Below are 16419 nucleotides of genomic sequence, written 5' to 3' on the forward strand. Positions count from 1 at the left end.
TTAGAGAAATACAGATCAAAACCACAATGAGATACCACCTCACACCTGTTAGAGAGTTATCAAGAAGACTAGAAGTAACAGGTGTTAGAGAAGATGTGGAGAAGAGATCTCTCATACACTGTTGGCTGTAACTGTAAATTTGAATAGCTCCTATTAAAAACAGTCTGGAGGTTCTAAAAAAATTATAATGGAACTATCATACAATCCAAAAATTCCTTCTCTTGGCATTTATCTAAAGAATATGAAACCACTAACTCAAAATATATATATATATACTCCTATGTTCATTGAAGCATTATTTACAATAAACAAAATATATAAACAATGGATGTGGCTACTGATAGATGAATGGGTAAAGAAGATGTAGTACATATTTACCATGGAATATTATTTATTCATAAAAATGAAATATTGCCATTTGAAGCAATATAGATTGATTTTGACTGTCTTATGCTAAGTGAAATAAGTCAAATAGAAAAGATAAAACCATATAATTTCACTCACTTGAGGAATGTAAAACAGAAAAGTAACAAATTAACAAAACAAAAAAAACTATGTTTGTACAACATAATGGCAGTTACCAGAGGAGAAGAGGAGTTGGAGGGAGAACAAAAAGGATAAAGGTGGTCAAATACATGATAAAGGAAGAAACTAGAATTTTGGTGGTGAGCACAGATTTTAAATTATAATATTTTACAGCTGAAGTTTATATAATGTTATTAACCAATGTAACCTCACTAATAAGTCAATCAATCAATAAAAACTGGCAAATGATTTGCAAAAATAAAGGAAATGTGGTTGACCTTTAAAAAGTAACAAAAAAGTAATTTAATGCTTCTCATTTGCAAACTTTGATTTTTCCTCAGTATTATATATGACTTTATTGCTCTTCTGGAATCATAGCTACTTTCTCTAAAGAATGTACAGCATCAACCTCACATTAATGTGCATGTTGCATTTGGGTATCAGAAGTATCCTGACATGTTCTTCACTTTGTCTCTACTTTTCACCTCTACCCCTTCCTCTTTGGGCACAGATCACCTGCTGCAATGATCACCCCTCGTTTGCTACATTCTCATCTTGCCCTTTCCTGGGCATGCCCCTGCTTCATGCAGACCTAATCATTTGGCATAGTGTGCATTTCTGACCCTCCGGCCTCCCACACCCAGCGCGCACTCCATTCTCCCCTAGTCCATCCTCTGACTGTGTGCTTTGTTTCCCTCACCCACTCCCAAACTCCATGCCTTGTTTTTACTGACGTTCATGCTCAGGGCTGCCTCCCACTAACATTCATAAACCTCCTTTATATGTTCCTTGTGATCATTTCTCCCAAAAGGGCTTTCTACTCTGTAAGCATCCCTGACTTGAGGTCTTTAGGTCACACTCTTAGTTGTTCCTGACCCATTTGTAGCAGCAATTCACCATTCTTCCGTGAAAGATTTTATTTGGAGCCTTAACTTTGGGGAGGATACTTTAAGAAAATAACCAGAGAAGTTGCAGCATTACATATTAGGTGAACATGCATAACATTTACATTTTTAAGTAAATGTGCCTGATGACCACATGGTACAATGATAGTTTCTTACACACGGGAAACCTACATCTTTGCTGCAGTATTTTAATAATCACCACTATCAAACATTTTAACCTTTTTAATAAAAGTTCCCAATTGACATTTTAGAAAACTGCCTTTGTTCTAGACAGAAGAACACCTTAATCTTCAAATCCTTAAGCAGTTTTATTCTATATGGTATATATGACTTGAGTTAAATCAAATTATGTGTCTTTAAAGCGCTTTGAGAGCAAACATTATTATTGTATATTATTATTGTATCTTTTCCTAGAAAAGCAATTACCAAATTAGCTTTTGGATGAAACAACTGTCATCTACTTGCTGCAATGAAACTTCATGCATGCAGTTTCCCCAAGCTGAAATTCTGTACATCTAAATTCCCTGCGATTAGATATGATATAATAATAATATAATAATAATAATAGTCAATAGAAATTACAAGCTTTGGACTCGTTGCAAACAAAGGTCATAAGAAGGCTGCCAAATCTTTCTTTAGAATGATAGCTTGCAGTCTGGGAATAGATTAATGCTAAATAATAGTTCATTGCCTTGCCCAAAGGCTTACTGCCAGTCCCAAAGGGACTGCCCTTTGTCCTGAAGGGTAAAAGTAGTGAAAAGAAAATGTAGCAGCAGTTCAAGGTCCTCATTTGGTGTTCTCCAAGCATACCATCAAGCATGATCTCCCCTCTAATTTTCTATTGCACATATGCTGTGTGTCACTTATTCTCACAATTAACCCTACAGTCTTTTCTTTGTGTGTTTGCCTTCCTGCTGCATTCTTACGGAAATTTGCTAGGGGCAGGGACTGTAGAGTATATTATCTTTGCTTGTCACTGCAGCAGTATTGCACTGTAAATGGGATATACATGAATGTATTCAGCAAATATTTGCTGCACATCTCATGTTCCAGTCAGATAGAGATACAATGGTAGACAAGGCAAGGTGCTGCCTCCCCGGGAACAGAAGTTGAGTAGGAAGTAAACAAGCACCATAACAATGTAATAAATGCCACCATTGAAACTGGAATGAGAGGTCATGAGAGCACTTTTGGAACCACCTGAGCTGGTTGTAAAGTGTCCAGGATGAGCTTTCAGATGAAATGACTTCTAACCAGCAAACTGGAGAAGAGTAGGTCTTAGCACAATAATCAAGGGTTGGGGGAAGCAGAGAAATTTCCCAGAGAGTTTAAACGGTGTCTCTAGAGGTGGTAAAGAGCAAAGCACATTAAAGGAACAATAAGTACTTCAGAATACTTGGAGTTCATAGAGGTGGTGGGCATTGGAGATGGGGAATGAAGGTCTGACTTTGAGCAAAGCCTAAGAGATACAAGAATAAGCTTGGTCTTGCATCTTGAGGATAACAAAGGGTAGTTAATGGTTCTGAGCAGGTGTGTGGCATGGTCATGACTGGGATTTGGGAAGGTCTTTCTGACTACATTATGGAGAGGTGGATAGAGGAAGGCTTATTGCCATGGCAACGATCTGAGGGAGAGCAAGAAGGCCTGCACCAGGTAATGGTGGTTGCACTTGTCTTTTCCTTGGTGTGCACAGTAAATGGAAAGGACTTGATGGATGAGCATGTGTGAAGGATGAGGGAGAAGAGGAAGGATTAAAAGGGCACCCGTGTTTCCAATTTAGTCAATTGAATGTAAGCTAGTAAATCTGCAGGAACAGTTCTCAAGGTATAGCATTTGCATCAACTGGGAACTTATTAAAAATACGAATTCTCCAACCTCACTCCAGACCAAGAGAATGAGAAACTCTGGGGGTGGAGACTAGTGATCTCTGTGTTAACAAGTCTTCCAGGCTATTTCAATGCAAATGCAAATTTGATAACCAGTGTATTAGCTGATAGGTCTTCAAACTAATTTTGCTCAGTACCCTAAATATATGCACCACTGCACATTTTTTAAAAAAAGATTTATCTATTGATTTTAGAGAGAGGAGAGGGAGAGAAAAGAGGGTAGGAGATTTTAAATTTTACATCTAAAAGTTTTCTTTAAAGTATAAATCTTTGCTAAAGATTTGATTTCCAACATATGAAAAGTACTGTCATTTAAATGCATTCAATGAAATAAAAATACTCTAGCAATTTGATACCCACCATCATACATTGCACACATTTTTTTATTTAACAGCTAGAAATTTTATAGTGTACTTTTATTTCTCAGACATTTATATATCCTTTTAATTTGCCTGATTGAATTTTACAGTATATTTTATTCATCAATCTACCATACTTACCTGCAATAAAAATATGAACATAATAAAACATTGTGCAGTTATAATTATTTTAGTACATAATTGATAAAAACAACATAGCTATTTTCATAATTTTGATAACTATTAAACATAAAAAGTAAAATATTTTTGAAATACATTTCTTTTTTAAAAAAATTTGTTTATTGATTTTAGCAAGAGAAGAAAGGAGAGAGGTGGGGGAGACAGAAACATTGGTCTGTTCCTGTATGTGCCCTGACTGGGAATCAAACTTACAACCTCAGCATGTCCGGATGATGCTCTAACCAGCTGAGCTACCCAGCCAGGGCTCATGATACTGTTTTTAAAAATAACAGTTTGGATCAGCCTTTGAATATTCTAAGAGTTGTTCTAGAAGCTCTGAAAAATCTAAGACCAAAGTTACATTGTCCAAAAAACATAGCCATTTACCATATATAACTATAGAGCAATTGAAATGTGGCTGGTTTGAATAAATGGAGATGTTGCTGTTATTATAAAATTCACATTGTATCTCAAACACTCAGTATGTAAAAATAGAATGCAAAATAACTCCTTAATTTTTATTCATTTGTTGTGAACTTTTTGGGATACTTTGGGTTAAATAAATATATTCTTAAAATGAATTTCATCTATTTCCTTTCACCTTTTTAATGTGTCTACGAGAACATTTGAAATTAATGATGAGATTTGCATTAAATTTCTACTGAAAGTGCTGCTCTAAGACTAAAGACTGTCTTCTTCGAAGTTAATTTCTTTTTGACTCTGTCTTTAGAATGCTTTTCATTGGTTCTTGCCATAATGTAGCAAGGTATTAAATGGTTTAAAGCGGATTGTGCCAAAGTACGTTACAGACTGACATACTTACAGTGGGCTATTTTAGATAACTCTGAATGGGTTACAACTTACTTGAGAGTCCCTGGATTGTCCCTTTCAGGCATAGCAAACAAACTCAGAAAAAGTCTGAGGCTTTGGCTAGAAATAGTGATATTTATTCAAGGGTCTTAGAGTTTGCAAACTGGAAACGCAGCTAAGCAAAAACAAACAAACAAACCTTAGAATGTTCTGAAGAAAAGAAAAGAAATGAAAGGTTAAGAGTTCTTATTGTGGGCCCTGGCTGGGTGGTTTATTGCATAGACAGTTGTCCCGGTGCACCAAGGCCGCCGGTTCAATTCCCAGTCAGCACATAAAAGAAGTAATCAATGAGTGCACACCTAAGTGGAATAACAAATTGATGCTTCTCTCTCTTTCTCTTTCTTTTCCCTCCCTTTCTCTCTCTCTCTCTATCAAATCAATGGGAAAAAATGTTTTCTAATATTACAGTGCATTTTTAAGAATAATCAGTCCCGATTCCTTTGCTCTAGGATTTGTGGAGGACGGTTATCATCCAGTGTCAGGCGGTCTGAATGATAGATACAAGGTGGGCTGGACGATAGGCCCAGGAGGTCTGGTCACATCCAGTGGTCTGGGTAATGGATGTCAGATGGTCTGGATATGCGAGTCCTTCAGGGGGTAATCAGAGGGTTATCTGGAGGCCTGGTGTATGTCCAGGTATTGAGTCAGGACTGAAAACTTCAAAAGTTTAAGTCCCCAAGTTAGTTAGGACAAGCAGATAATTGTTTCCTCATTCTCATCCTTCATATTGTTAATAACTTTAGCTATTTTGTTAAAGTGACTCCATTTTAACTATCCCTATCTCTATTCTTTCTTCAGGTAGAAAGACCAACTTCATTTACAAAAGATATGTCTGGAAAATCAACAGCAGAACTCTTTAGCTTTGCAGAAGAGTCCTTGTGACATAAGAACAAAGCAAATGTCTTCATTTCTCCCTTTATTTCTCAGTTGCACATAATCAAAAAACCTTTTGGTTATTACGTGTTGAAAGCGAAAGCGTGCCTCCATGTCTAAGAGGGCAGTTTATGCCCATTTGTGGTAGGGAGGAACATATGTCAGCTAGGATTTTTTACCTTTAATTCTCTTCTAATATAGAAACAAATTTGTAGTGCATTCTACATTGCCTCGGGAAGCAGTACTTGACTTTTTCTTTATTTTTTAAATATTTTATTTCCAAGTGTTGGACTGGTGATCAAATGTAAAATGGTGTTAAGAATTAAACTTGTTTGTGCTGCACATAATTATCTGTGTAAACAGAGCTCTAAGAATTCTGTCCTGGTTATTATACAATTTCTGGTAAGAGCAAGGCCTTTTTATAACATTATCAAGTATGTGGAAAATGGTAATATTTATAAAGATGCATAGCTTTATGGAATGTGAATGTCTCAGAGAAAAGGTAATTGCTCATTTAAGGTATTTGGTACTATAGATAAAAAATATTTAAAATCTTATTTATCCTGTTGGGTTCTGCTTTCAAGTTTCTGATTTAGCTTAATTGAGAAATATAATTTTGAAAGAATTTTTATCTTTCACTCATTCAGTGAACATGTATTGACTGTCAGCTCTGGTGAGAAGCTTCATGATAAAGCAGGTGTCTTAACCACAGCTTTGTTGACATTTGGGGCTGGATTATTTTTAGTTGGGGGCTGCATTATGTTTAGCAGCATCCTGGTGACATTAGCATCTTCCCTCCCTATATGACAACCCAAATGCCTCCAGACAGTGCCAAATTTTCCCTAGGGAGCAAAATCATCACCCCAGTTGAGAGACAATAATGATAATGAGAGAGAAGAATGAAAATTGGAGGTCAGGGTGGAAGGAAAGCATGAGAAGGGAAGTTGGGATGAATGGCTCTTCATAAAGAGAAGAATAAAGAAGTCTCTGTGACGTAGAATGTGGGGGCATGGGGAGAGGGAGGCATCAGCAACAAGCCATGCTTAGGCAACTGAAGAGGTTGTGGTGCTTTTACTGAATGAAAAAATAAAGGAGGATGAGCTATGAAAGAGAAGGTGAGTTCAGTTTCAGACATGTGGGTTTTGAATGGGGGGGGGGGTCAGAGTGGTAGACATGTTGTCCAAGAAGTGGGTTGAGGGGACTGCGGTGTAGAAGTGAAGTCAGGGCTAAAAGCTGGGATTTGGGAGTCAGTCTGAGTAGTTGATGTCAGGCAGAGCTTCTTTTAGGAGGTCATTCACCTGTTGGAGAAAAGGAGGAATTGAATAATTAAAATGCAATCAATCTGATGATTTTGTTGGAGATCCTCAAACAGTCCATCAAGGTTAAGCAGAGAGAAAACTAAAATAACAATATTTAAAAACATTTCAGTATTGAGAAAAAGAAAGAACATGTAATTCCGACAAACACGTAGGTAAGAGTGAAGAGGGGAGAGTTGCTTATTCATTTAATGTTTATTGAGTGCTAATAACCATTACATGATTTAATTTCAAAGAAGCTGGAAAATTGGTAATTTTTTTGCAACCCACTCTTTTTTTTAACTTTCTATTTTTTATTTTAGAAACAGGATAGACAGAAAGAAAGGAGGGGAAAGGAACAGGAAGCATCAGCTCATAGTAGTTGCTTCTCATATGTGCTTTGACTAGGCAAGCCTAGGGTTTCGAACCAGTGACCTCAGCATTTCTGGTCAATACTTAATCCATTGTACCACCACTGGTCAGGTGCAACTCACTTTCTTACTCAGCATTTGATCATGAAAATTTGAAATGTGTAGAAAAGTTGAAAGAATTTTACATTACCATCCATATATTCATCACTTAAATAATATTATTAAAATTTTATTATTATTGCTTTATTACAAATCTATTCACAGTATCCACCCATTAAGGCATTTTATTTATTTGATGTATTTTAGAGTAAGATGCAGAGATCATTACATTTATTCCAATAATGTCCACATATACATATAAACTGGAGTTCAACATTTGTTAAAAGTTGGCCAGTCCAGTTTTTTATTTTTTATATATTATCTTTAAACTCCATTTCTTATCTCTTGGAAAATGGAAAGCTTTGCATTTTATTATACTTTTTTTTGCATTTTATTTTATATAGCATTTCTGTGACCTTTTGGGTATGCTAATATTGAAGACTTCTATCTACCATGATGCTAGATTGGATCCTTGAACATAAAGGCTGGCCATATTTGCACATTTCTCTGCTGTATCCTGGGGCTAGTAAGTATCTTGGCACAAATTCAGATCTCTATTTGTTAAATGTGCTTCTGCAATATGATATTCTTTCTCGATTGAATGGAGTTAAGTTTAAGCTATGTCCCAGGCATTTTGGGACTACTAACTGCCCAGTTAGTTTGCTTTCATCATACCCTTACCAGTCCCTGAGAGAACTATACAGTGTCGTTTGTTATACAGAATTTGGGATCTAAATTCTTAGGTACAAGTATTGTCTTTGTTGTTATGTGACCTTGGACAAATCTCTTAGTCTGAGTTTATTCACTAATTAAATTGGGTTGACTGTACCTAACTACATTTGATACCCACACTTGTGAGTTTCATGTAAGCCTTTGCATGTAATAGAACTTTGTGAACTGTGACCTGGTACACAACCGTCATTTACTGTTTCACATTCAAAGAATGTGTAAAAAAAATCAAATTCTTCTCTCTCTTCTTTCTCCTTCCTTGCTTCCTTTCTCCTTCTCTTCTTTTATCTCCAGAACTTGTACAATAAGTCACAGAAGGAAATAGTAAGGAGACAAATAGTTCAGAATCAAAGATGTGTTGTTAAACAGCAAAAATCTAGACTGATAGTGTTTCAGTACTCAAAGCAGCAGAAAATCTCAACAGCTTCAGAGGGCCTGTGCTATCTGAGGAGTCAAGAGTGGAGAAGAGAACAGTCTTGTTAAAGAGGTGAAACAAAAGCTTTTAAAGTCTCCGGAAGTGCTGAGGTTGGAATATATACCCTGGCAAAGTTATTCAAGTTAATTTCTCCAAAATTGTTTACTCAGAAAGGTCAACCAGGGACAACTGGCTACCTGCCCTTATGTTATCTATTTTAAAGAAAATAATTAGAGAAAGACAATTAATTACAGATATATAATATAGTGCTTTATCATCAGAGACTTACAGGACCATTTATTTTTAAAATTTTAATAACAATGGTTAAGAGAGTAAATTTAAAATGTTTGTTCACAATATGCAAAGAAACATTTGATTGCTGCATTGAAATTGCTCCTTTGGGCTTACTTTAAAAACACTGACATGCTGGATAGTTATTCCCTAATTTCTTTTCTTTTTTTTTTTGTATTTTTCTGAAGCTGGAAACAGGGAGAGACAGTCAGACAGACTCCGCATGCGCCCGACCGGGATCCACCCGGCACGCCCACCAGGGGGCGATGCTCTGCCCCTCTGGGGCGTTGCTCTGCTGCAACCAGAGCTATTCTAGCGCCTGGGGCAGAGGCCAAGTAGCCATCCCCAACGCCTGGGCCATCTTTGCTCCAATGGAGCCTCAGCTGCGGGAGGGGAAGAGAGAGATAGAAAGGAAGGAGAGGGGGAGGGGTGGAGAAGCAGATGGGCGCTTCTCCTGTGTGCCCTGGCTGGGAATCCAACCTGGGACTTCTGTACGCCAGGCCGACGCTCTACCACTGAGCTAACTGGCCAGGGCCTTATTCCCTAATTTCAAAGTGGTTAACAATGAAATTCTAATTTAAATACTTGGAACACTATTGAATAATGTGACTTTAATCTTATTTTAATTTATTGCTTGGAACTTTTAAAAATAATAATGTTTTTAAATGCTTTTAAAATATAGATAACTAAATTTCCTAAGTAATTAAAATAGCGACAAGATTTACAATGAAGGAAAATGTAATAATTTATATTGAAGTCAGAATGTTAACAAACTCCGTTACAGTGAAGTGTTGCAAACTTTTAAAATAAAGCCAAGACAAAATTTGTCTTCAGGGATCTGCTTGGGAAAGTGGATGATTTATAGCATGACATCTGATTTCATGTGTTTGTGTCAAGGGCCCTTCCTTTCTTTTTCCTTTTTATAGGCAGCAACAATAGAGACATGTTTAATATTGATGAGTTTGACCTCCTGGGAATTATAGTATATGCACCCTTTTAAAATACGAATTGTTTTATTTATATGGTAAATACATAGAATTTTGGAGCTTAGCATTTTAATCAACTCTAATCTCTCAGTATGTTCGGGTTCCCCCACTTCACTATTATGTCAAAAAAAATTTTTTTGAAACCAACTTTGGAAATGATGGCTAATGTTCTTCCAGAGAGATGTGAGGTCTGCATGAAATACAAAAGCGGCACTGTGAGTAGCAACCCTTTCTAAGCCATACGCTCAAGTACACAGCAGGGTTGAAGAAGATCAATTATTAAAGAAAAGGACAATCCTTTCGTTCAACAAATACTTATTGAAGCGTCATGCTTCCGAAGGCAGGTGTGTATGTGTGGGGTGAGGGTGGGGGGCATAAGTGTACGTGGTTTAGCACCTCTAAACTGAAATTTGGCTTCAGTGTTTTCCTGTTTAAACTTTCCCTTTTTGTTTAACTTTTCCTGTGGCATGCTCCAGAGCTTCAAGGTCCGGTGTGCATCTTCCAGATGAGGAGATCTGGGGGCGGGTACAATGAATACAATTCGCACAGCGGAGACTGCAGTCGCCGAGACAGAGGAAACGTTTTCTGCGCCCGGCTGGAGAGAGGAGGCCAGCAGGGGCCCCGCGGGCGGCGGCGGGCGGGGAGCCAGGTCCGGGCATCCCGCGCAGCCATTGGCTGGCGCCGCGCGCTGCACTGAGCATGTTCGCGCCTCACAGGTCCCCGGCAGCAGTCGCCGACGCAGCACCGCGTATTGTGCAAAGAGGCGGCAGATGAGAGCGGGGCCGGTGGGTCTCGCGTCGGCCTCCCTCCCAGCGGCACACCCAGCAGTCTGACTGGCCCGGGAGAGTGCCCCCGCCCGGGCCGGCGGCCCAGGAGGGCCGGGATGGCCTGAGTGCCCGAGGCGCGGCGGCGCGGCGGCGGGAGTGCAACATGGGGAATCAGGATGCGAAGCTGAAGAGGAGCGCAGGTGATGCCTCCCACGAAGGCGGCGGCGGCAGCGCGGAGGATGCTCTTGGGCCCACAGATGTGGAAGTCCCAAAGAAGGGGAGCGGGAGCAAGAAGGCTCCGGGCAAGCACGGCAAGGGGGCAGGCGGCGGCTGTGAGCCCGGCAAGAAGAAGAGCAAGTCGGACTCCAGATCTTCGGTGTTTTCCAACCTTAGGATCAGGAAGAGCCTGTCCAAGGGGAAAGGCGCTGGCGGATCCCGCGACAATGTGCTGGACTCCCAGGCCCTGCACACCGAGGAGCTGGACAGCGCTCCCGCCCTGGTCACCAAGACCCCGGACCTCAGCCTCTCCGCGGACGAAACGGGCCTGTCGGATACCGAGGGTGCCGACCCATTTGAGCCGACCTGTCTAGGCTGCCCCAAGCGGGCGGTGGCTGGGGTCGGGAGCCAGGCGGTCGCCGAGGATTTGGAAACTGCGGCAGGGGCGCAGAATGGACAAAGGACCAGTTCGGGCTCGGACACAGACATCTATAGCTTCCATTCTGCTACGGAGCAAGAAGATTTGCTCTCAGACATCCAGCAGGCAATACGCCTGCAGCAACAGCAGCAGCAGCACCTCCAGGGCGCCCAGGAGCCTGCACTGTCCCCCACCGCCGCCTCCCCACAGCCCGGGGCCTTCCTGGGCCTGGACCAATTCCTGCTGGGGCCGAGCGGCGTGGCTGGGGAGGCCCTGGGCAGTCCAGACACAGAGCAGGCACTGCCTGCGCTCTCTGACCTGCCGGAGAGCCTGGCCGCCAAGCCCCCGGTGCCCGAACAAGCGCCGCCCCCCGGCGGCCACCGAGCCTCGGAGGCGCCTAGCCTGCCCGTGGCTCAGCTCACGGCCGCGGACTCGCCTTCGTCCAGCGCCTTCCAGTTTCCCGAGGCTGGACCCAGGGAGGGCGCGGCTGGGGACACGGATGAGGAGGCCGAGGAGGATGCTTTTGAGGATGCTCCGCGAGGCTCCCCCGGGGAGGAGTGGGGTCTGGCGGTGGGAGAGGCCCCGCTGAGGCTGGAAGAAGAGCCGGAGGAAGGGGCGCGAGGGCCCGACGCTTCCGGGGCCGCCTCCCTGCCTGGCAGCCCGGCGCCCAGCCCGCGCTGCTTCAAGCCCTACCCGCTCATCACCCCTTGCTACATCAAGACCACCACCCGGCAGCTCAGCTCGCCCAACCACTCCCCGTCGCAGTCCCCCAACCAGAGCCCCAGGATCAAGAGGCGGCTGGAGTCCTCCCTGAGCCGGGGACCCAGAGCTGCCTTCGCCGCCGCGACCGCCCCGGCGAAAAAGCACCCGGCCGACGGCGGCCTCGCGGGCGGCCAACTGAGCCGCTCTGCGGACTGGACGGAAGACCTGGACGTCCGCGCGCCGCGGGCCGGAGGCTCAGCACACCTGCTGGAGCGCGGGGCTGCGGCGGACGGAGGGGCGGCCACGGCGTCTGGGGCGCAGGCGGCTGCGGATGGCTTCCAGAACGTGTTCACTGGTGAGCTCGCCCTGCCGCCAGGCCTTCATTCAGGTCGCGGGTCGCAGGTCGCCTGCCAATCAGGGCCTCCCACTGGCACCCACCCTCCCTGGGTCTGAAAAGCTTGACCTGCTTGTGGCATGTCCCTTCTTCACAGGGAATCCTTTCACGTCCCGTTCACCCGCTTAGTGAAATCACTATTTCCTTATAATGTTTTAAAGGGAACAACTCATTCGTGTCTCTCCTAAGGCATTTTAAGAAACGGCTGCTCTGTCCATTTCTCCAGAATGTCTGTTCTTCTCTATGTCCAGGGTCAACTAGGCAGATAAACTTTTTTTTTTACTTCGTTAGCCAAGCCATCATTCTCTTTCTTTCCTCATCCCTACCCACCACATTAAAAAGAATAAAATTGCTCATGGTTCTTTAAAAAGTGTCAGTGTGGAGAAACAAACCACCAGTGTGATCTATCCAAAGATGGTCTCTGACTGCTCTAATGTATATGCATATCTGTATCTAGTCATAGTTTCTATCTTGTAGCAATCTGGGTAGACTGCTTAGTGAAGTTAAGTGGTCACTCCTGTTTTCTGATGCAATCAAATTGCATACATGCTATAGGGAAATTAATAAAAAATGAAATAGAATACTAGGGATAATTTCCATTTCTCTAATATTCTGGTTTCATGGTCAAAACGGTGTAAGTTGGAGCTAGTGAAGGTGGGAAGGCCAAAAGTACACTGTTATCCAACTGGTACCTCTCCATAGCATTTGTAATAGACTCTGATAAGCACCAAAAAGCCCAGCAAAAAGGTTAGTTTACTGTGGTAAGTGCTAACTATTATAATGAGTTTATTCTCTCCTGTAGTCTTGTAGGTTCTAAGGCCTTACTTTAAGAGCTCACTGATAAAGTGTCAGTTTAATTCATGCTTACTAACTTTTACTTATTAAATGAAATATTGAGTAAGAATTTAAGGAACAAGTAAGAAAAAAATTATGCAAGAGCTGGTAGGTTTGGGATATTTAAATGAGTAAAAATTTCAAATGTAATTGGAAAAGCTTAAACTAATGTTATATTATAAATGCATTATAAACTATTACTTAGATCATATTTCTCAAGGAGCATGGCTATTTTTTAGTTGGCTAAATGCTGTTAATGTTATTGCATTACTTTTATTCATTAACACATTTGTATTTGTATGTATGGGCTTTTATTTTTACATTTATTGATTCTAATACTTAAGAGTAGCATTTTACATGCTTGCTCTCTCCCTTTCTCTCTTTTTACTTCTTCTCTTCCCTTTGTTGCATAAGTTAAGTTAAAAGGAATGTTTATAGTCTAATCCCCATTAGGTAAATTGTAAACAAACAAACAAAACCTCCCAAAAGGCCATTTTGAAAGAAAAATATTGGAAAATTCTTGAGTTGATTTTTGTGAATTTAATGCTGTTGAGAAACCATCTATTTTCTCTTTATTTAGGTAACATTCATTTTATATATATTTTTTAAAAGTGAAAAATCATCATAATTTATTAATATCTATTGCTGCTCTTTCTAGTAAAATTAAACTTTGGAAATATATTCATTTCATTCCACAAATATATATGTATGTATATTTACACACACACACACACACACACACACTGCAATTACATTGTGCCAGGCAATATTGCTAGATGTTAGAAGATACAAACATCATTTTACACACACACACACACACACACACACACACACACACACACACACGTATATGGTTCTTTCTTTCCAAGATTCACTGATTGTGTGCCCAGGAACACTTATAGATGAACATGCAGTACCATGCTCTTGAGACATCAAGGATGTAGTAACTTATGTTTTTGGCAAGGCTGAGGGAAAAGGACTTCATGGAAGGCTTGGTCAGAGTCCTAGAGATCATAGGACACTAAATAGGTTTAAATTTTGTTTTCCTTAATAAAAAAAAGTATACTCTTGAGACTTGCATTTTAATTTGCAATTTGGAAATACTCTTTGAAAGGAATTTTGTTTAAGAAATACTTGGGTTTTGTTGACCTGTCCAGGGAGAATTTTTACTGTGCAGAATAAAACTTAAGTTAGTTTTAATATAGACATCACCTATTTGTAATCGATGGATGGAGATAACTTGGTCAGTGACCAGTACACACTTGTATAACAGTTTCTATATATCTCACTCACTTTATTGCTAAAAAAGAAAAAAAAATCCCCCACACAAAAAAATCAGTAGGTTTAACCTCATCTTGTAACCCGTGGGGACAATGCGGGTAAACAGAGAGATGACATAACTTCCTCAAGGTCACATTGTGATTCATTCAGAGGGAGAGCCAGAAATAGAAGCTGCCTCTACTGATTCACGTCTGAATGCCCTTGCTTATTACTAATTTTTGGATGTGCAACACTAAGACATATATAGAATAAAATTTTTTTTAAAAAAATATAGACTTTAAGGCCTTCATACTTGAGATTTTTCTAGTTTCTGTTTTTAATTACGTGCATGTTTTAAATTGTTGAACATGTGGCCTTCCTTGAGCTGGACAAAGGTGATTGTTGGTAAAAGGGAGCCATATTTTCTCTAGAGAGCTCTCATGGAAACTGTTCCTGTGTTGGAGAGTGAATCCAAATTGACCCAGGCCCCTGGGGTCTGTTTTGTCATCTGGCATAACATCTGCTTCTTTGCCACCTTTTAGGATTTTATGGACATCTTGCAAATGACCAGAGGCCTGGCGAACACCAGCATTGTCCTCAGGGAAATTGTTTTCTTGGCCTTAATTTTGCCTATCTTTCCATCAATTAATTTGAAGTAGGTGATCATTATACCTACAAATTTCCTTAGACACCTTTTATTTTTAAATCCTAGAATGAGGGTTGTCAGCTATTCAGGAAGGAACAGATGTTTTTTGCTTTTCACTGACTTCCAAATGCAGGGAGAAAATTCAAGGGAAAGAGGTCTCCGTGGCACGGTTACATTTGTTTGGTAGTTAAAAAACCTTTAGCAGTGATAGAGAATAAAACTTTACTTTTTTTTTTAGCTGTTAAAAACTGATGGTGTCTTAGGCCTTTGCAATGAAATATTTCAGTTAATTCATGTAAAATACTTCTCTTTCAGGGTTTGGGGGAATAAAAATGGTTTCTTAAATTTGAGTGGGTCCTTTGCACAATAAGTTTAACAGAAGCTTGTTAATAGAATTTTGCAGTTAATTAAAGTTTAGACATGGAAGGTGTTAAATTTGTAATGCTAAATCACTTCTGATAGGAATCTTTCCAGAGTCAATTACGTGCTTATCTGTCTTTTTTAAAATTGTGGAATTAAAGTTTGATCTATTTTAAATGGCTTTATGTCATCTTCAGGCTCAACTTTGTTGCATCCTGTGAAACCACGAGTGATGCCCTTAGTAGATATTGAAGTGTGGAGACTGATGTTTCCAATGGCTTGTTTCACAGTTTTTGTATCTGTGAAGTATTCTTAAATCCTGTCTTATAGTCAGCTATTTATTCTTAGAGCTATCTTTCTTTAGTCTGTTCTCCCTCCACTTCATTACTTCTAATTAGATTTTTCTGATCAATTTGTTACCGATTTCAAAATTCCATAATTACAATATTAGCTATATTCATTGCACTTCTCCTAAATGCCAGGCTCTGTGTTGGTGCATTAATATAATTATCTCTAATCCTTATAACAATCTTGAAGTATAGCTGCTTATCCTTATTTTCTTCCAGTGAGTAAACGGAGGTCAGGCAAGCAAAGTAACTTGCCTAGGGGCATTAGCGAGTAAATGGCCCATAGAGGATGTATACTTACAAAACCTCATCTGTTGTTAATGTGTTTAAAATAAAACCAGAGCATCACTGAGCTTATGCTTGACTAGTTAATTAATAAAGAGCTTGGGCTTTATAATTTGGATTATGTGATTCTCATTTTGACTTTTTTAAAAGTTATCTTGATTTTTATATTAGTTGAATTCTCTCATGTAATTTATTAATTATTAGGGTGTATTTTTATGACCAGGAGCAGTCTGTTTTTCTAGCAGTAGACAGACTATAGATGTTCACTTAATGTCCAATAAATGAATGAAGATCAGGAATCATTCTGACTTATATAATACATTGGTCTTGCTACAACAGGAATATAAAAGAAATGCTGTCCTTTTGCCTACTACATCTTGCCGTACTAGGTTCCATATATCAGAAT

The 16419-nt window shown here is 40.2% G+C and overlaps 1 protein-coding gene across 1 annotated transcript in view; it reads left to right on the forward strand.

Moving 5' to 3' along the window:
• The first annotated feature begins 10569 nt into the window (after positions 1-10569).
• FMN2 (formin 2) overlaps positions 10570-16419 on the forward strand; it is a 410616-nt gene continuing 404766 nt past the window's right edge. The window contains exon 1 of the mRNA XM_066235150.1: positions 10570-12242. Coding sequence (XP_066091247.1) covers positions 10715-12242 — 1528 coding nt within the window. The 5' untranslated portion in view covers positions 10570-10714. The remainder of the gene's footprint in view (positions 12243-16419) is intronic.

This window comes from Saccopteryx bilineata, chromosome 1, assembly GCF_036850765.1.
Source record: "Saccopteryx bilineata isolate mSacBil1 chromosome 1, mSacBil1_pri_phased_curated, whole genome shotgun sequence".
Classification (NCBI taxonomy): Eukaryota; Metazoa; Chordata; class Mammalia; order Chiroptera; family Emballonuridae; genus Saccopteryx; species Saccopteryx bilineata.